Source organism: Aquarana catesbeiana, linkage group LG01 (assembly GCF_042186555.1).
Source record: "Aquarana catesbeiana isolate 2022-GZ linkage group LG01, ASM4218655v1, whole genome shotgun sequence".
Classification (NCBI taxonomy): domain Eukaryota; kingdom Metazoa; phylum Chordata; class Amphibia; order Anura; family Ranidae; genus Aquarana; species Aquarana catesbeiana.
In genome coordinates, this window is record NC_133324.1 from 597,105,434 (window position 1) to 597,127,065 (window position 21,632).

General features: G+C 44.2%; 1 protein-coding gene across 3 annotated transcripts in view; it reads left to right on the forward strand.

The window, feature by feature from the left end:
* Nucleotides 1-21,301, forward strand: part of LOC141107625 (uncharacterized) — a 105,343-nt gene extending 84,042 nt beyond the window's left edge. The window contains exons 13-14 of one of the 3 annotated variants that reach the window (XM_073598502.1): nt 17,898-18,020; nt 20,928-21,301. In XM_073598502.1, the coding sequence (XP_073454603.1) occupies nt 17,898-18,020; nt 20,928-21,005 (201 nt within the window). In that variant the 3' untranslated portion in view covers nt 21,006-21,301. Of the gene's footprint in view, nt 1-17,897; nt 18,021-18,768; nt 19,632-20,927 lie in introns of those variants that run through there. The other 2 variants (XM_073598495.1, XM_073598509.1) reach the window with 2 other exon arrangements.
* Nucleotides 21,302-21,632: the final 331 nt, after the last annotated feature.

Below are 21,632 nucleotides of genomic sequence, written 5' to 3' on the forward strand. Positions count from 1 at the left end.
TGAGCTTCGTGTTCGAGTCGAACCCATGTTCGACTCGAACATCGTCTGTTCACCCGTTCGCCGAATTGCGAACGATATGGGCCGTTCGCGCCAAATTCGTGTGGCGCGTCACGGCCCATAATTCACTGTGGCATCGCAGTGCATTGCTGGCTGATGATTGGCCAAGCATGCACTATGACCCGCATGCTTGGCCAATCACAGCGCCGTCTGAACAGAGAGCCGTAATTGGCCAAAGCCAAGGAGGCTTTGACCAATTATGGCTCTGCGGATTTAGCACACGCCCCACACTATATAAGGCTGCCTGCACGGCGGCCCTGTGTAGTGTGTGTTCCGGCGTTCATAGATAGAGAGAGAGAGAGACAGACAGTGTCATTTGATTTGAGTTAGATAAATTAGGCAGAACAGTCAGTCAGTTAGCTGCACTTACAGTGTGTTGTGTATATATATGCATCCCAGGTGTTGCATATATATATATATATATACACTGTATTCAGTTTAGCTAGATCCGTTCCTGTTATCTTCTTACTGACAAGCAGGCTTGTCTTGTTACAGTATTTACAGCTACCTGAAGAAAATTGCTGGTGTTCTTTTGATCCTATTAGTACCACAGTCAGGCAGCTAGACTATTTACAGTTAGTGCAGTGCGTCTTGCTCACAGTGTTCAGCTAAAACTACAAGTTAGTGGGGTGCGTCCTGCTCACAGTGTTCAGCTAAACCTACAAGTTAGTGGGGTGCATCCTGCTCACAGTGTTCAGCTAAACCTACAAGTTAGTGTGGTGCGTCCACCTCACAGTGTTCAGCTAAACCTACAAGTTAGTGCGGTGCGTCCTGCTCACAGTGTTCAGCTAAAACTACAAGTTAGTGCGGTGCGTCCACCTCACAGTGTTCAGCTAAACCTAGAAGTTAGTGCGGTGCGTCCTGCTCACAGTGTTCAGCTAAAACTACAAGTTAGTGCTGTGCGTTCTGCTCACAGTGTTCAGCTAAACCTACAAGTTAGCGTAGTGAGACCTCTGCACAGTGTTCATCTAAAGCTACAAGTTAGTGCAGTGCGTCCTGCTCACAGTGTTCAGCTAGATCCGTTCCTGTTATCTTCTTACTGACAGGCAGGCTTGTCTTGTTACAGTATTTACAGCTACCTGAAGAAAATTGCTGGTGTTCTTTTGATCCTATTAGTACCACAGTCAGGCAGCTAGACTATTTACAGTTAGTTCAGTGCGTCCTGCTCACAGTGTTCAGCTAAAACTACAAGTTAGTGGGGTGCGTCCTGCTCACAGTGTTCAGCTAAACCTACAAGTTAGTGGGGTGCGTCCTGCTCACAGTGTTCAGCTAAACCTACAAGTTAGTGTGGTGCGTCCACCTCAGTGTTCAGCTAAACCTACAAGTTAGTGCGGTGCGTCCTGCTCACAGTGTCCAGCTAAAACTACAAGTTAGTGCGGTGCGTCCACCTCACAGTGTTCAGCTAAAACTACAAGTTAGTGCGGTGCGTCCTGCTCACAGTGTTCAGCTAAACCTACAAGTTAGTGGGGTGCGTCCACCTCAGTGTTCAGCTAAACCTACAAGTTAGTGCGGTGCGTCCTGCTCACAGTGCCCAGCTAAAACTACAAGTTAGTGTAGTGAGACCTCTGCACAGTGTTCATCTAAAGCTACAAGTTAGTGCAGTGCATCCTGCTCACAGTGTTCAGCTAAAACTACAAGTTAGTGTGGTGCGTCCACCTCACAGTGTTCAGCTAAACCTACAAGTTAGTGCGGTGCGTCCTGCTCACAGTGTTCAGCTAAAACTACAAGTTAGTGCGGTGCATCCACCTCACAGTGTTCAGCTAAACCTAGAAGTTAGTGCGGTGCGTCCTGCTCACAGTGTTCAGGTAAACCTACAAGTTAGTGTAGTGTGACCTCTGCACAGTGTTCATCTAAAGCTACAAGTTAGTGCAGTGCGTCCTGCTCACAGTGTTCAGCTAAAACCACAAGTTAGTGTGGTGCGTCCACCTCACAGTGTTCAGCTAAACCTAGAAGTTAGTGCGGTGCGTCCTGCTCACAGTGTTCAGCTAAAACTACAAGTTAGTGTGGTGCGTCCACCTCACAGTGTTCAGCTAAACCTACAAGTTAGTGCGGTGCGTCCACCTCACAGTGTTCAGCTAAACCTAGAAGTTAGTGCGGTGCATCCTGCTCACAGTGTTCAGCTAAAACTACAAGTTAGTGCTGTGCGTCCTGCTCACAGTGTTCAGCTAAACCTACAAGTTAGTGTAGTGAGACCTCTTCACAGTGTTCATCTAAAGCTACAAGTTAGTGCAGTGCGTCCTGCTCACAGTGTTCAGCTAGATCCGTTCCTGTTATCTTCTTACTGACAGGCAGGGTTATCTTGTTACAGTATTTACAGCTACCTGAAGAAAATTGAAGAAAATTGGTGTTCTTTTGATCCTATTAGTACCACAGTCAGGCAGCTAGACTATTTACAGTTAGTACAGTGCGTCCTGCTCACAGTGTTCAGCTAAAACTACAAGTTAGTGGGGTGCGTCCTGCTCACAGTGTTCAGCTAAACCTACAAGTTAGTGGGGTGCGTCCACCTCACAGTGTTCAGCTAAACCTACAAGTTAGTGCAATGCGTCCTGCTCACAGTGTTCAGCTAAAACTACAAGTTAGTGCTGTGCGTCCTGCTCACAGTGTTCAGCTAAAACTACAAGTTAGTGGGGTGCGTCCACCTCAGTGTTCAGCTAAACCTACAAGTTAGTGCGGTGCGTCCTGCTCACAGTGTCCAGCTAAAACTACAAGTTAGTGTAGTGAGACCTCTGCACAGTGTTCATCTAAAGCTACAAGTTAGTGCAGTGCATCCTGCTCACAGTGTTCAGCTAAAACTACAAGTTAGTGTGGTGCGTCCACCTCACAGTGTTCAGCTAAACCTACAAGTTAGTGCGGTGCGTCCTGCTCACAGTGTTCAGCTAAAACTACAAGTTAGTGCGGTGCATCCACCTCACAGTGTTCAGCTAAACCTAGAAGTTAGTGCGGTGCGTCCTGCTCACAGTGTTCAGCTAAACCTACAAGTTAGTGTAGTGTGACCTCTGCACAGTGTTCATCTAAAGCTACAAGTTAGTGCAGTGCGTCCTGCTCACAGTGTTCAGCTAAAACCACAAGTTAGTGTGGTGCGTCCACCTCACAGTGTTCAGCTAAACCTAGAAGTTAGTGCGGTGCGTCCTGCTCACAGTGTTCAGCTAAAACTACAAGTTAGTGTGGTGCGTCCACCTCACAGTGTTCAGCTAAACCTACAAGTTAGTGCGGTGCGTCCACCTCACAGTGTTCAGCTAAACCTAGAAGTTAGTGCGGTGCATCCTGCTCACAGTGTTCAGCTAAAACTACAAGTTAGTGCTGTGCGTCCTGCTCACAGTGTTCAGCTAAACCTACAAGTTAGTGTAGTGAGACCTCTTCACAGTGTTCATCTAAAGCTACAAGTTAGTGCAGTGCGTCCTGCTCACAGTGTTCAGCTAGATCCGTTCCTGTTATCTTCTTACTGACAGGCAGGGTTATCTTGTTACAGTATTTACAGCTACCTGAAGAAAATTGAAGAAAATTGGTGTTCTTTTGATCCTATTAGTACCACAGTCAGGCAGCTAGACTATTTACAGTTAGTACAGTGCGTCCTGCTCACAGTGTTCAGCTAAAACTACAAGTTAGTGGGGTGCGTCCTGCTCACAGTGTTCAGCTAAACCTACAAGTTAGTGGGGTGCGTCCACCTCACAGTGTTCAGCTAAACCTACAAGTTAGTGCAATGCGTCCTGCTCACAGTGTTCAGCTAAAACTACAAGTTAGTGCTGTGCGTCCTGCTCACAGTGTTCAGCTAAAACTACAAGTTAGTGTGGTGCGTCCACCTCACAGTGTTCAGCTAAACCTACAAGTTAGTGCGGTGCGTCCTGCTCACAGTGTTCAGCTAAAACTACAAGTTAGTGTGGTGCATCCTCCTCACAGTGTCCAGCTAAACCTACAAGTTATTTTTTTGCGAGCTCTGCACAGTGTTCAGCTAAAGCTACCTGTAGAAGGTTGGTGGTGTTTTCCTGATCCTATCACTACCGCAGGCAGCTAAAAAAGCTACAAGTTAGTTTTTTGTGAGCTCTGCACAGTGTTCAGCTAAAGCTACCTGTAGAAGGTTGGTGGGGTTCTCATACTACAGGCAGGCAGTTGATTTTGCTAGCTGCAGTATCAGTACATATATATATATATATATCCCAGCTTAGTGCAGCTACAGGCCATTAGTATGTCTGGAAGGCCAAGAAGGAGAGGCAGACAGTCACAAGCCAATAAGAGAGGGCAAGCAGGCTCTGTGTCTAGTGCTGGTCGTGGAGACGGTGCATCCTCATCAGCACGTGGCCGTGGGACACGCTTGGCCTTTTTTTTGGCAGCTGACCGTGTTGAGCCGCAACATGCGGAAGACTTGGTCAAGTGGATGACCAAGCCGTCCTCATCCTCCTCATCCTCTCTCACCCATACCCAGGGTACTTTGTCTGGCAAAGCAGCAGCCTCTTCCCTTGGCTCAATGTCATCAGTGACTCCTTCCCTAGCCCCACCATGTCCTCCTGAGGATTCCCTCGAACTGTTTGACCACAGTGTTGGGTACATGCTCCAGGAGGATGCCCAGCGTTTGGAAGGCTCTGATGATGATACTGAGCTCGATGAAGGCAGTAATGTGAGCACGGACAGAGGGGGTGCCCAAGAAGGACAGCAATCTGGCAGTCATGCTCCCCCTGCTGCAGCATACTGGGGATGATGAGGTCACTGACTCAACGTGGGTGCCTGATAGGAGAGAGGAGGAGGAGGAGGCGGCACATCACCAACGAGGCAGGATGCCTTCCAGGGGCCAGCCTAAGGGCAGCACCTTGACTGCATCACACCCCAAAGCTCCACATGTGCAGGGCGCTGCAGTCTCTGTGCGTTATTCAAAAAGTTCTTTGGTGTGGGCCTTTTTTGAGACGAGTGCATCAAATCGCACCGCTGCTATTTGCAACATATGTCTCAAGCGTATCTCGCGTGGCCAAAACATCTCCCGCTTGGGTACCACATGCTTGACCAGACATATGTTGACCTGCCATGCAGTTCGTTGGCAAGCGTATCTAAAAGACCCACACCAAAGAACAAAGAGGACCTCTCCTTGCTCCTCATCAGCTGAGATCTCCAACCCCACTATACCTTCAGTCCTCTCTGAGACCTGCACTGAGAGGAATGAAGGTGTAGAATTAGGTGTGTCACAGCCAAGTACTTGTGGGCAATCTGCTTTTGGTACACCGACGTCAGATTGTACCAGGCAAATTTCCCTGCCCCAGCTGCTGCACCGCCGAAAGAAGTTTGCTCCCAGCCATCCACATGCCCAGCGGTTGAATGCTAGCTTGGCAAAATTTCTAGCACTTCAACTGCTGCCTTTTCAGTTGGTAGACTCTGCCCCCTTCCGTGAGTTTGTGGAATGTGCGGTTCCTCAGTGGCAGGTACCCAATCGCCACTTTTTCTCACGGAAGGCGATTCCAGCTCTCTACCGGCATGTGGAAGGCAATATCCATGCCTCGCTGGACAGGGCGGTCAGTGGTAAGGTGCATATTACCGCTGACTCATGGTCCAGCAGGCATGGACAGGGACGTTACCTAAGTTTCACGGCGCATTGGGCGACTCTGCTGGCAGCTGGGAAGGATGCAGGACAAGGTGCAGTAGTGTTGGAGGTTGTTCTGCCACCACGCCTCCAAAATGCTAATGATTGTGACACACCTCTCTCCTCCTCCCCCTCCTCTTCTTCTTCCTCCATGGCCTCTTCCTGTGCTTTGTCCTCGGAACCAGCGGTGCTCCGTAGCCGTTCAAGGGGCTACGCAAGTACGCAGGCCAAAAGATGCCATGCGGTGCTTGAGCTGGTGTGCTTGGGGGACAGGAGCCACACTGGGGCAGAGGTTCTGTCAGCTCTGCAGGGGCAGGTTCAGAGGTGGTTGACGCCATGCCAACTTAAGGCAGGAATGGTGGTTTGCGACAATGGCACCAACCTCCTCTCTGCCCTCCGACAGGGACAAATGACCCATGTGCCCTGTTTGGCTCACGTCCTTAACTTGGTGGTGCAGCGGTTCTTGTGCAGGTACCCGGGCTTACAGGATGTCCTGAGGCAGGCCAGGAAAGTCTGTGTGCATTTCCTTTGGTCATATAATGGCAGTGCTCGGCTGACGGACCTCCAAAAGGAGTTCAACCTGCCCAAGAACCGCCTAATCTGTGACATGCCCACCAGGTGGAACTCAACGTTAGCCATGCTGCAGCGGCTGCACACGCAGCAGAGGGCCATCAATGAGTACCTGTGCGACTATGGCACCAGGACAGGGTCAGGGGAGCTTGGTTTTTTTTCCCCACGCCAGTGGGCCATGATCAGGGATGCATGCACTGTCCTGTCACCATTTGAGGAGGCCACGAGGATGGTGAGCAGTGACAGTGCATGCATCAGTGACACTGTCCCCCTTGTCCACCTGTTGGAGCACACGCTGCGTGGAATAATGGACAGGGCAATTGAGGCAGAACAGAGGCAGGAAGAGGAGGACTTCCTTAGCTCTCAAGGCCCCCTTTATCCAGACAGTGTTCCTGCGTGCCCGCCGATCACACAGGAAGAGGAGGAGGAGGAGGAGGAGGAAGATTGTGTCAGTATGGAGGTGGAGCCTGGCACTCAGCATCAGCAGCAGTCTTTAAGGGATCAGTCCCAAGAAACACATGGACTTGTACGTGGCTGGGAGGAGGTGGCTACGGACCATGTCTTCCTTAGTGACCCAGAGGACTCCGGACCGAATGCCTCAGCAAATCTATGCTGCATGGCCTCCCTGATCCTGCAAAGCCTGCGTAAGGATCCTCGTATTCATGGTATCAAGGAGAAGGACCAATACTGGCTGGCAACCCTCCTTGATCCACGTTACAAGGGTAAGGTTGCAGACCTTATCTTGCCATCGCAGAGGGAGCAGAGGATGAAACATCTTCGGGAGGCCTTGCAGAAAGGTCTGTGCAACGCGTTCCCAGAGACTGGGAGGTTACAAACTCCTGTTTCTGGACAACGTGTTGCTGAGGCTTCGGTCAGTCAAAGAAGGAGCGGTGGAGAAGGTGGCCGTCTGACCGATGCGTTCAGACAATTTTTTGGTCCGCAGCCCCAAGGTATGATTGGTTCCAGCAACCATCGCCAGCGTCTGTTTTACATGGTGCAAGAATACCTAGGGGCAAGATCTGACTTGGACACGTTTCCCACCGAAAATCCTCTGGGTTACTGGGTCTTAAGGATGGATCACTGGCCAGAGCTTGCACAGTATGCAATTGAGCTACTGGCCTGTCCTGCATCCAGCGTTCTTTCGGAACGCACATTCAGTGCTGCTGGAGGCTTTGTAACCGATCACAGGGTGCGTCTGTCCACCGACTCGGTCGATCCACTGACCTTCATAAAAATGAATCAGTCTTGGATCACCACCAGCTACCAAGCACCTGATGGTGATGTAACTGAATAATTTTTTTTGAAATCTCAGATCCCTTCAAAGACTGCCTATGCTGATGCTGAGTGACTATCCCTGAGTAATTATCCTCTTCCTCCTCAATCATCACGCTGATAGCTTGTAAGAACATTTTTGGTTCTGGGCGCCACCACCAGTGCCTAAGGCCCAATTTTTCAGCCCCTGTTTAACAGGGGCGTGTAATTACAATTTTTGATGCAATACTTTGCAGCAGGGCTCATTTCTGCGTTCCAACTAGAGTATCTGTGAGAGGTTGCAGTGTTGTGCACCAGCATCAGTGCCTAAGGCCCAATTTTTCAGCCCCTGTTTAACAGGGGCCTGTAATTACAATTTTTGATGCAATACTTTGCAGCAGGGCTCATTTCTGCGTTCCAACTAGAGTATCTGTGAGGGGTTGCAGTATTGTGGCACCAGCACCAGTGCCTAAGGCCCAATTTTTCAGCCCCTGTTTAACAGGGGCGTGTTATTACAATTTTTGATGCAATACTTTGCAGCAGGGCTCATTTCTGCATTCCAACTAGAGTATCTGTGAGGGGTTGCAGTGTTGTGGCACCAGCACCACCACCAAAGGCCCAATTTTTCTGCCCTTGTTCAACAGGGGCATGTAATTACAATTCTTGATCTAATATTTCACAGCAGGGCCCATTTCTGCACCCACCAAGAGCGAGTGAGGACTTACAGTGTTGTGGCACACTAGCACCACCACCACCACCACCACCAAAGGCCCAATTTTTCTGCCCTTGTTCAACAGGGGCATGTAATTACAATTCTTGATCTAATATTTCACAGCAGGGCCCTGTGAGGGCTTACAGTGTTGTGGCCACAACAACACCTAAGGCCCAAATTTCTGCTGAGTATATAGGGCAGGCCCCTACTTTCAAACATCTAACTTACAAACGACTCCTACTTGCAAACGGAAGGAGACAACAGGAAGTGAGATGAAATCTACCCCTAGGAAGGGAAATTCTCTCCTGTAAGAGTTAATATGGGAAAAACATTTATCCTTTCCACTGATGCTTTCCAATCCTTGTTCCACAAAAAAACCCAAATTTTCAAAAAACATTTGTCATTGGGACAAAAAGTGAGGTGAAATCTTCTGAAGAGGAGGAAAGACAGCAAAACAAATGTCACAGGGGTGATAACCCTTCCCTATGTTTTCCAAAAAGCTTAAAGATTTTTTGGCTGGAGCTAAACACGTTAAAAATGTACCCATTAAAAATTACAAACAGATTCTACTTAACAACAAACCTACAGTCCCTGTCTTGTTTGCACCGCCTGTATACTGCTGTTCAGAATATATAGGGCCTGGTGGCCCCACACCTTTCCTTATTTTAATTTGGGTGCGGGGTTCCCCTTAATATCCATACAAGACCCAAAGGGCCTGGTAATGGACTGGGGGGTACCCATGCCGTTTGTCTCACTGATTTTCATCCATATTGCCAGGACCCAACATTACAAGCAGTTTTAAATGAGATTTTTTCCTTTAAAAATGACATTTTGTGCAGGGACTGTTCTAAACACCGGAAACACGCGCCACTTTACAGGCATACTATAGACACACCCCAGGTACGATATTTAAAGGAATATTTCACTTTTTTTTTTTTTTTACTTTAAGCATCATTAAAATCACTGCTCCCGAAAAAAACGGCTGTTTTTAAAAGTTTTTTTTGCATTGATACATGTCCCCTGGGGTAGGACCCGGGTAGGACAATACCATGCAAATTAGCCTTTAAAATGAGCACTTTTGATTTCAAACGTTCGAGTCCCATAGACGTCAATGGGGTTCTAACGTTCGTGCGAATTTTCAGTCCGTTTGCAGGTTCTGGTGCGAACCGAACCGGGGGGTGTTCGGCTCATCCCTAGACAGGAATATAAGATATGAAGGAGATCACCTTGAGAAGTTGTACATCTCCAGCAGCAATCTGATGTGTTCAAGAATATGAGGTGGAGTTAAGATTTTATATACTGATCCTTGGTATGTGTTGCTAGCGGAAAATTTGAGGGACAAGGAAAGGAATTGGGTGCATGTTTTTGCGTTAAACTGAAGATTAAGGTCTTCCTTCTGTTCAAGAAGGGGAGGGGCATCAGGGTCCTCTTGTAGAAAAAAATAAGTGAAAGATGGGAAATGTGGGGCTGGGTCAGTGTTATAGCACTTCTGTTTAAAAAATATCAAGAGACAGTCAAAAGTAGAGGCACGGAGGAGTGAGCAAAAAGGGTGAGAGCTGTCTCTGTCTCCAATGTCCCGGGGAGTGGGGGCATGGTCAGTAGACATGGTAATTTGGATGAGCCACTGGTGATCTACAATAAGTGTGAAGCTCTATGTCTGTCTGCCTTTCTTAGTAGGGATGGAGGGAAAGTGGTATTCCCTAGAATAGAGAAACTTGAAGAAGGTCACAGAGATGCCCTTCCAGACAAGAAAATACCCAGGTAGGCATCAGAGTTTGGTGCCATTTAAGGTCTAGTGGGAAGTACTGTATTTATTGGCGTATAACACTCACTTTTTCACCATGAAAATTGGGTGCAAATAGCGTGTGCGTGTTATACGCCAATGCTTCAATTTTAGCTGCCTCGGAAGGGACAGGGAGGGGGGTGGGACGAGCGCCGTCAGACTACATACAGTGAGAATCACCTGTTTACTTGGTGGCCTCTGTAATAGAAAGTTCCATCTCCTGGGCCGCCATTGGACCACTGTTCTGTCTATCATAGGAGATTCTCACTGTATGTAATCTGTCGGTGCTCGTCTCGCCGCCCTCCCTGTCCCCTCTAGGCTGCAGATGGGCATCGATCAGGCTGCACTGATGGCAATGGTGAGGCTGCTGCATTGATGGCAATGGTGAGGCTGCTGCGTTGATGGCAATGGTGAGGCTGCTGCATTGATGGCACTGGTGAGGATGATGCATTGATGGCACTGGTGAGGCTGCTGCATTGATGGCAATGGTGAGGCTGCATTGATTTGGACTGATGAGGCTGCATTGATGGCACTTGTGAGGCTGCAGATGGGCATTGATCAGGCTGCATTGATGGCAATGGTGAGGCTGCAGATGGGCACTGACCCTAATTTTGCTTCAAAGTTCCTTATTTAAAAAATATTTTTTTTCCTGAAACTTCCCTCTTAAAATGAATGTGCGTGTTATACGCCTGTGCGTGTTATACTCCGATAAATACGGTATGTTACACCACTGGAGTGCATCTACTACTCCATCTCTCCAATTTCAACATTTTGTGGGCTAATGTCTACACCAGTCTGTGATTTTGGTATGGTGGGCTGCAATATTAGAGTTCAATATATGGCAGGAATTTGCCACCATTTAGCTGGCAAAGAATGGTTTGCTTTGATCTGGCAGGTTTGTTGGTCCATAAAAATTTAGAAGGCTCTTTTCCCTTCCCTCCTTCTTTTAAAAAGAAATCAGAACTGATATAGGTAGGACCTGCAGTAGGTGTAGGATCCATGGTATAATGTTTTGCATGATGACATTACACCTGCCAAGCCACGAGAAAGTTCCTTGAGTCCAAGAATTATTATCTTGTTTTTTTTTGTTTTTTTTTTAAATGAGTGGTAGGAAGTTGAGGGAATACATTTGGTACAGAGCCCTGTGTAGGTGGGCTCTGTGGTAATTCAGGAATGGGGACATCCATTTGAAAGGGAAGTTTTGCTTTATTTTAGAGTATTGGGAGTGGGAAATAAAACTATTCATTGTTTCTGATTTTAGTTTATCTAAAAGTCAGTTAGCTCTTAATATATCTAAAAATTCTGCCATAAGAATAGGTATAGGGATGTCTGGAACATAATAATAAATAATTAAGATCATCCACTTAAGCAGATATTTTATATTGGGCTCGCCTCATCTTAATTTCCTTGATGTTGGGGTTAGCTTTTACTGTCTTAAGAAAAGCAAGGGGACAGCCCTCATTGGTCCCATTTGTTATAGGGAACGCATCTGAGAGGATACAAAGGAACCACCTTTTCTGAAGGAGTGGAATAGAGTGAATGGATTCATGTCAGCATGTGTGGACCCAGCCCAAAAGACTTCAAAGTGAGGAAGGACCAGTCATAAGTCTTCCTTCTGAGCTCCTTCTGAGCTTTAACAGGCCTGAGTGTATAATGTTAATGGCACACGTTTTATTGTCGCTCGCCTCTCTGTTAGGTGTCTTATTACCTGTTTACCATGAATAACATTTTGAAGATGTGGTGGCAAACTGCTATTCTGTAGAGTGTACTTTTTTGTTGCCTTGTTTAGAGAAGAAACAGATTATAAAAGATTTTGATTGCTGGAGCCAAAGAGCATGCACTAGAAGCTTGCTGCACTGATTACTGTATTCAGAAAAGTTTAATTGGCACTTCACCAGAGTGGCTTTGACTTTGGAAAGGTAAAGAGATTTCAAGGATTCCCGAAGTTGTATCATCTCAGCTTCTATGTCAGTGTTTTGGAGATACTTATGTGTTACTTATAGAATATAATGCAAACGTTTATTGTAATGCAGCTCACCAATTCTTAGATGTGGTGGCTGCATTAGTTTTCTTTTTTAAGGCTTTCTTTCCTTTATTTTCATCTGATGATCTGCCCAGCAAGTCTGTTTTTTTAACAGAACAAGCTGCCTTGCAGATGTAGCAGTTAGAAGGCTGAAACAAACCATTTGACAGGGGTACTTACAACGATACGTTTCTTTGTTTATGTAAAACCTTTATTCCAAAACAAAACTGTTGCTGTAAGTGCTTTTAAAGTGTTAGATGGAGTTTGGCTTCAATTTGTTAGTGCATCTAAATCTGCTAATACGTATAATACTCCCCTTCCCCCATATTAACATTGCAAGGTGCCTTTCTTGTTCCTTCATTCAGAGTGTAGACACTCTAAGACAGGAGGCTTATTACTGGCTTTATTAGGTGAAAACAAAGGGAAACAAACTAAAAAAAACCAAAACTAATGCAGCCACCACATCTAAGGATTAGTAAACTGCAATATATTACATTTTGGTTTTTGGTTTAATACCACTTTAAGTTTGGATCTATGTTCAATCAGGACTCCCTGAGTGTGTGCTTAATTTGCTGCCCAGATTAGAAAAGAGGACATATCTGAGGTATAGTTGGTTTTGTTTCAAAATATGATTTGAGCTCCTTCATTATGTCCAGCGCAACCTCAATGTTTTTTTGTAATGAATTGAATTTAGTTTCCCAAAGGCAAGGTCTTAAGGTGTTACATCAACAGAGATAGGAGCATAGTCAGAGAATGTGATGTTACCAATATTCATGCATGTGACCAAGGGAAGCTACGTCTGTGAGTTTGTGTAAATGCAGACCCTTTTTAAGTTGTTTAAAGTGTTTGTTACCCCAACATTCATATTTCTGCTCTGTGCCTGCTGTACCATGTACTTGTATGAGAAAGTATCCTGTTTTCTTTGTATTACTTCCTTTGTGTGAAATATCTGGTGTTCTGCCTGTCCCTCTGCTCTCTTATTAAAAACTGACCACACTAAGCAGTAAGCAGGAGAATACACTGTGGTAAGTTCTCTAACTGTGCTGGGAACTCAGCCTGCTCTCTTCCAATGATTAGACTTGTCCTGACACACCCCACCTGCACAGCCTTTCACAGGGAAGCTCAGTGTAATGCTCCTCCTCCCCCCAGCTCTTATGCAGCTGAGAACAGATAGAACAGGGGGAATGTAATCACTTATAAAAAAAAGGGAAAAAGGTATTTATAATTTTTTTTTATATCTATACACAAATGTTTTGCCTTTCAGTTCTATTTTAAACTGAATGGGCTGTTTTACAAGGCGATAGTTTGCAATCACTTTAAGAGCTACATGGGAGAACCTGGAGGACACTTTAGAGGAGTCTGGAGCACGGTTCAGTATGAGATTAATATCACCCCTCAGAACCAGTACTTTTTAAAATCTGCCAGGAATCTGAGGGTCCAAGACTGGATTTGGTTTTAGTTTGGCAAGTACGCACTAGCTAATAAAACTGTTTGAGTGCCAACAGTGCCTTTGTCAAAAATAATCCAACCCTCTTCATCCTTGAAGCTGTTTATCAAAAACAGAGGTATAGCTGGAAATAAGAATGCTCACACCTGAAGACTTTTAGTCCAATTTGCCATTATGAAAGACCCTAGGAAAGGATCTGTCTTTCATAAAAGATTTTTCCTGTCCGAAAACAAGTTTCTTGAAAGGAAGTAATGTGCCTGCATTGTTCAGGCACATTAAGGCCCTAGGTATTCAAGGATATAATGCACAGAGAAAACATGCTCAATGGAGTTTATTTAGGTGCCGTGCAGATAATGTGAATTGGGGGTGTATTTGGGAGTATTTTGGATATGGAGTAGGCAAAAGAGAGATGAGCAAGGTTGGGAAGTAGAGGATCTTGGGATGGAAAGATGGTGGGAGATATAGGGGGAAGGAAGGATTAAGAGAAAAAAATAAGATAGAGGAAGGGAAGGAGAATGGAAAGGACAGGGGTAAAGGGACAGGCCAATTGCTCAGAGATGAGCAGGAACAAGCTGCCCCAGAGAAAGATTAATACTCTAACAGGTGAACCAAAGCTCTGTGTCCCCTCGACTGTTCTAGACAGGCTATGAGTTTGTAACTATGGTGGGCAGGAGACTGCCTTAATGCACTAGTAGCTCTTATCTCAGAAAGCTGACAGGTAAGATTAGTTGAGGGGTGTAGCAATATAAAGGAAGTTGTCCAGATTCGGGATAGTTTGTGGGGACAATACTGAGCATAGCAGGTGAGCCTGTGAGATAGCAGATTATACCAAGATCAAGGTTGGGTGTACATATCCTTGGCCAGTGGGGATTCTGCCACCACCTTGGGACTTATATTAGTTTTGAGGAAGTGCCATCCAGATAACATCTCCTTCACCCTGCTGAAAGTAGGTGTGATGTTCAGGCTTTTAAGGATCCCTGTGAGAACCGAGTTTATGTGAACCACCACATAGAATGGGGCAACACGGTGATGGGCATGTCCCTAAGCAAACAGAGAAATAGTGGAAAGCTGAAATGTGAAGTCTGGGATCACTGTATAACTTTAGGATGTGAACATGGAGGCCACAAGAGGGGTCAATCAGACTGTTGCAGGTGTAAGGAAATGTAAGACAGGGCACAACTAAAGTTACCATGAAGTCAGGGGGTGGGGGTATTGTGCAACACAAAAGGTAATGGAGTAAATTCTCACCCTCCATCATGAGTACTCCACTGGATACAACAAGAAGAGTCAAGGGAAACCCACTGTGTGGATTGAAAGATGCTTAGGAGAACATAATATACCCAAAGGGGCCTTAAATACTCATTGTGTTGAATGTTTTCCAGTTGAGCAGATCATGAACAAATGCAGATCTGCTGTTCCAGTGGCATTGCTGTTTGCAGTGAACGTTGGTGCAGTTTCCTTGGCAAGCATGTGACACTGCTAGTTCTTCAACTGAGGTGGCATAATATTTAGCATGTCATAAGAGCATGGTGTCTGAGAGAGTTCCTTGAAATATTTGGCATGATTTACAGTTGTGCACCATCACAGTTGATTTACTCTGCTACCAGGTCTTTCAAAGCATTGCCTTGTTTACTGTGAAAAAATTGACCCAGCATAGTGCACCGCAGAGTCTGTTGTCATTAGCCTATTGGCCAAAGGCCCTATGGACCCTGTCTAACTTAATGCCAATAGAGTTGGTGTTTTCTATAAGACGGCTGAGGATATCCTGGATTCTGACCTTAAGCTGCAAAGCTGGAGTAAGCTCCAGAAAGCCCTTGATCCTTAAATTCTTTCCTTGCCTGCTGTCCTCAAGATGAGCTGCTGAATCTGTGTGAGCTGAGAAACAATGATTATGTTGCATCTTTCCAACTGACCTATGTGGTCCACCATTTTGTCTGAGTCTGCTATATCTCCTGGACTTGCCTTTTTATAGTACATTATGCACTATGGTGACCAGTGACTTGAAATCCATCTTGGTTAAAATGTACATTGTATTTTTGGAGAGAACACAGGTTGTCCAGAATGTCCGTTGGCCATTTGTATGTGTCTGGTAAGGAGGAGTCCACAGAAATCTGAATATCGGTCCAGCTTTATCTGTGGGTTTTTGCTGGGAGCATAGGTGTGCACAGCCTATTGTATTAGAGTGTGCACCCTAAAGCTCAAGCACACATGTGTGTCTACATATATATGACGCAGACAGAGAGATCAGTCTCCCTGCAGGCACAGTGAAAGAGAAGTGTGTAAGTACTTTTCTTATAGCAGAGCCAGTAAGATGGAGATCTTTCCCATCTTCCTGCTGGCACACAGAGCGATAATGCTAACGTGCATGGGGTGATTACTGTGTTCCCAGGCACACCCAGAACATCCTGTGCGCAACCTATGGCTGGGAGACCTGGGTTCACGAAAAGCAGCTGATGGGCATCTGCTAGCCTGTGAGCTAAAGGCATGAGGAGGCATGTTGGTGTCTGATCTCGCTAGTGAGTCTGCTGGCATAGCAGTAAAGTACTTAAGAAGGACAGTCACAAATATGGTGTATGGCTGCTCCTAGCCTTTCCAGTCTTAGGCATACCATTGTGGCACTGTTAGGACACAGTAGTGGTGTACAGTCTTTTCTGAAAAGAGAAGCTGTCATAAGTAGGACATACCCCTAGGCCTTACTTTTCCAATTTTTGGGGTCCTTGTTCGGTTAAAATTCTGCAGTGCAATGCAATGCTATTATTTTGTCTCAAATTGATGGTGCACATTTGCCAGCTTGTTCTGCAGGAAGACCTATATGTTCCTTGGCATGTCCCACCACAGGTTTCAGTGCCTTCTTGATTCATCTGGAGATATTATTATTAACATAGTATTATCCGAGTAATATTAATAGTATTTTTTTGTTTTTTGAACAGAAAATCAACTGAACATTTTTGCTATTTATACATATTTTTGCAGTGGCTCATAACCACTTTTTTCAGCACACCTATTAGTACTTCCAATTTTGTAGCAATGACACAAACATTGTCTCTGTACTATATTCTGTATTCATTTTATATTTCAGGCATTAATAAGTTGTGATGTTGGAGTCTGCACAAAATTGGAACTGTCAATATAATCCTTAATCCTTTATCAGTAACTGCACTGCTGCTAAACACACAAGTGTTATGCCGCGTACACACGGTCGGATTTTCCGACGGGAAATGTTCGATGTGAGCTTGTTGTCGGAAAGTCCGACCGTGTGTATGCTCCATTGAACATTTGCTGTCGGAATTTCTTCCAACAAATGTTTGATAGCAGGTTCTCAAATTTTCTGCCAACAAAACTTGTTGTCGGAAAGTCCAATCGTGTGTACACAAGTCCGTCGCACAAAAGTCCACGCACGCTCGGATTCAAGCAGAAGGAGCCGCACTGGCTATTGAACTTCCTTTTTCTCGGCTCATCGTATGTGTTGTACGTCACCGCGTTCTCACGCTCTAAATTTTTGGCCAACATTTGTGTGACCGTGTGTATGCAAGACAAGTTTGAGCCAACATCCTTCGAACAAAAATCCACGGTTTTGTTGTTGGAAAATGTGATCATGTGTACGCAGCACAAGGCATCATCTCTTGGTGAGTTCAATACTGACGGGGAGCGGTTCTTGAGACACGCATAGTGTTGTATGAAGATTCTTTGCATCCTTTGGAAGATCATTCATATGTTTATGGACATTCTTTTTTTCATTACTATTGATTGACTGTGGACTCTACTGCATTTTCTATCTATCTATATTTTTTTTCATTTTCTGTATCCGCATTTTTGGTATGTGGTTATTTTAGCGCTGCTGAGCGCTTCAAGTTTTCTTAGGTGATATTTTACATTATTGATTTACTTACAAGCAGCTGCTTTTTTATGCATTTATTTGTTTATAGTTGTGATTTATTTTCTTTGGCGCAACGGTGAACTAGTGATTGGTTTAATCATTGGTTATTTTTACACATATTTTATAGTGTCTGAAATATTTCTGGAGGAGTTTTGTGGTCACAGCATACACTTTTTTTTTTAAACATCAGCATTGTAATAGCAATACAAGCAATTGATATTTGATAGGCCAAAAAATACTTACTTAAAAAATCTCCATTCATGTTCTGAGTTCTTCCTGTGTGCTGGCCATCTCTTTCCATGACCTCTAAGGGCCACAAATCCCATTGTACCTAGTTGCCTGCAAGCAGCGATTCCTGTATTGACTTCTAATTGACTTCCTCTCAGTGCCCCTGTAGTCCGGAAGGCAGGCTCTGTGAAATATGTGATGCAGCCTACTAACATTAAAAAGGTGTCATAGAATTTAAGGAAGTAAAACTGACTGAGATTTCTTCATAAAGAAAGTTTACTTCAAGATTGTTTGGATTAATAGGAATAGGCTAGAAAAACTTGAAATACAATGTAGAAATTAATATTATGGCATTTTGACTATGGATACACTTTAACTCTTAATAGATTACAGCTGTTATAATTGAACTGAATCATCTTGGACAAGCATATAATGGGATTTTAAAGAATTCTTTGGATCCTGATGACAGGGATGCAATAGCGTGGATAAGCAGAGTACAAGCAATTAAGGTAGGAGTTCCCATAGCTAAGATTTGCCATAAAACAAAATGGTTCCTCTAATATAGTACACATCAAGAATTCCAAAAATTGTGGACAACATGATTGAAATGTATTGTTTAGACTCACCTCAGTGCCATTGACTTCTTAGTATAAAACATTTAGAGTTCCAGTTCCAAAGTCCTTTATCAGCACTGTTGTTTTAAATGGGCATATCTACTACCTGTGTGGCCTTGTGCACAGGAACCCAAAAGCACCATGGTGACCCAAAAGGCGTCTTCACATAATAAGGAAAATTCTTAGGGTGGAAGAGGATCTTCTCCTGTGGTACTCATTGTCTACGCTGCTCTGTATTGGGACCTCATCTTTGTAAGAGTTTGTTCATACCAGTTCAGTTAAGCTATGTTGATTGTCACAGATTAACATAGGCTCAATGCCAGGGCACACAAAAAACAATTGCTACAAAATGATTTGCTGCAAAATAGCAAACATAGATTTAAAAAAGAAAAATCATCTTCAAGTCCTGACTACAATGATTACAAAACATACATAGAAAGCCATTATATAATTTCTTTAGGTAAAGAAAATCTTTGAAATATTTTTTGCAAATTGATTTTACAAGCAAAATACTACAAAAATAGTAAATAGATACTAATGAAAGTATCTAATGTCTTTTCTTTAGTGAATTGTAGCCAGTGTAGCTTGTATAAGAAACATTTTTGACAGACAATGCATGCTTCAACATAATTTTCAATTTCAGGACTCACTAAAACTCCTTAAACTTCACGATCAAGCAACTATGAATTCACAGAAAGGAGGACATTTTCTAGAAGAATCACGCTGAAATGTATCAAAACCTACCAAAAGTTTATTCACATTTCACACTTTTTACTAACAATGATTATTTTGGTGTGGCACGTTTTACCTTCTATTTTAAACAAATTTGTTGATTTTAAAAATGTGTTGTTGCTAATTCCTTTGCGTAGAATAAAATCCAGTATAACATTATGTTATTGAATTACATCATGAAGTACACTACCATCATTACTACATGGTTGATATAAAATCAAACACATAAAGCTATGCAGTACAATTTTTAAATTGTATTTACCGTATTTATCGGCGTATAACACACACCGGCGTATAACACGCACCCCAATTTAGGAGGGAATTTTAAGGAAAAAAAAACTTTTAGGAGGGAAGTTGAAGGGAAAAAAAACTTACATTTAAACGCCCATCATTGCAGCCTTCTCAGTGCAGCCATGTCAGTGCAGCCTTGTCAGTGCAGCCATCCCCAGTGCAGCCTTCCCCAGTGCAGCCTTGTCAGTGCAGCCTTGTCAGTGCAGACTTCCCCAGTGCAGCCTTGTCAGTGCAGACTTCCCCAGTGCAGACTTCCCCAGTGCAGCCTTGTCAGTGCAGACTTCCCCAGTGCAGCCTTGTCAGTGCAGACTTCCCCAGTGCAGACTTCCCCAGTGCAGCCTTGTCAGTGCAGACTTCCCCAGTGCAGCCTTGTCAGTGCAGACTTCCCCAGTGCAGACTTCCCCAGTGCAGCCTTGTCAGTGCAGACTTCCCCAGTGCAGCTTTCCCCAGTGCAGCTTTCCCCAGTGCAGCTTTCCCCAGTGCAGCCTTCCCCAGTGCAGCCTTCCCCAGTGATCCCAGCCATTCTGGGCTTCAAAATCGCCAATCGCGATTTGAAAATGGCGCCGCCGGCGCCGAAATACACAGAGCCGGTCCTCGGCTCTTTCCGGCGGCTGTCGTTCACTTTCGGCTCCACTCGTAGTCCCGAGCGGAGCTATCCGAACCTAGCCGAGTAGGTTCGGATAGCTCCGCTCGGGACTACGAGTGGAGCCGAAAATGAACGACAGCCGCCGGAAGGAGCCGAGGACCGGCTCTGTGTATTTCGGCGCCGGCGGCGCCATTTTCAAATCGCGGTCGGCGATTTTGAAAATGTGACAGGTTGGGATCGCAGGGGATCGACGTATAACACGCACCTGCGATTTTCCCCTGGTTTTAAGGGGAAAAAAGTGCGTGTTATACGCCGATAAATACGGTATTTGCCACATTTTTTATTTAGTAGCTCTAATGTTAAATGCACAATATTATTATTATTATTCACAAATTATATAGAGCCAACAGTTTACGCAGCGCTTTACAATGTATAGGGGGACAACACAATTACAGTACAGTTCAATACAAAAGTAAAGGAGGGCCCTGCTCGTAGAGCTTACATTCTAAAGGGAGGGGAATATGCACTAATCAATATGCACTAATCCATAGCAGCAGGTAAAAACTAGTTTTACCTGTTACTTGTTTTACTTGTTATGGTCAGTATTTCATTGTTATTTGCACAACTTTACTAAATTAAAGCAGACCTTCAGTCATTTTTTTAACTTTCTGTCAGTTAAATCTGCCTTTGTTTTAACTTTGGATAGTAAAACATTTTTTTCTGGCAGTAAATATCTTATACAGCCAACTTCCTGTTTCTTGTCTGGTCATTAGCTTAAGCTTATGACATCATGCATAGCTCTCTCTCTCACTCTTGTGAGAGTTTGCCAGGAAGGGAGGGGGACGAGTCATAAGAGGGCCAATAAGAGCTGCAGAGCTGGAGATGTGCCTCTGTGTGTCTGTGTAAATCCAGGAAATACAGGCAGCAGTTTCAGCTGCCCACAGTTAAAATGGCTGCAGCCAGACTTAGTGGAGGGAGATTTCTGCAGCATATTTAGCAAGTACAGAATCACAGTATATATAAAATAATATGCAAAGTGGTTGGAGGGAAGCTTCAGAATGGCAAAGATGTTTTTATTACAAATTATGTGAGCAGACTGCAGTTCCTCTTTAAGCTTAGTGTGTTATGTGCACAATAGTGGCAAATGCAATATCTCAATGCCTAGACTCTAACACTCAAGTCTTTTTTTACAGCAATCTCCTAACTATAGGAGTACCACAGAAGTCAGTAGATCTTTAGGAAATAGAGTGCAGTGGAGCACATTTGGATGAAAGTCTTAAGACACAAATTCAGTTTACATCACAAATTTTTCTATTTGACTTTATGTTAACATGTACTTGTGTTTAAAATAAATTAACGAAATGTTAGATTTTTTCAGGTGCTACACAAATGTATTACACATACATCAATTCTTTTTTTTTTTTAAATCTTTATTTTTTTTGACATAATCATATATTTAAATATTTTAAATGTTAATAATAAGCTATACGGTGTACTGAGTTATGAGGTCAGTCCAAATATATATTTAATAACATGAGTTGGCACATTTTTGTGATTGAATAGTTTGTACCTAAATCAAATAAACAGTTATAGTTCTAAAAGAAGCTGCGCTGTCATTTCTGTTGTACTATACTGTACATGGGGCCTAAACCAGTATGCTGCTTTCCCTGTTTACAGTTGTATACATATTCTGTAAGACCTGCTGTATGCAGGAAACATTTTTTTGATGGTTTCAAATGCATTGTTGCTACTAGGAGTGAAATGGCTATAAGTTTCATATCATAGAACATGACATTTAAAATAAGTGTTAACCGCTTGCCGACCGTATAATTTACAAATACGGCAGCAAGGCGGCTCTGCTGCGCAGGATCTAGTACGTGATCTTGCATATCCAGGTT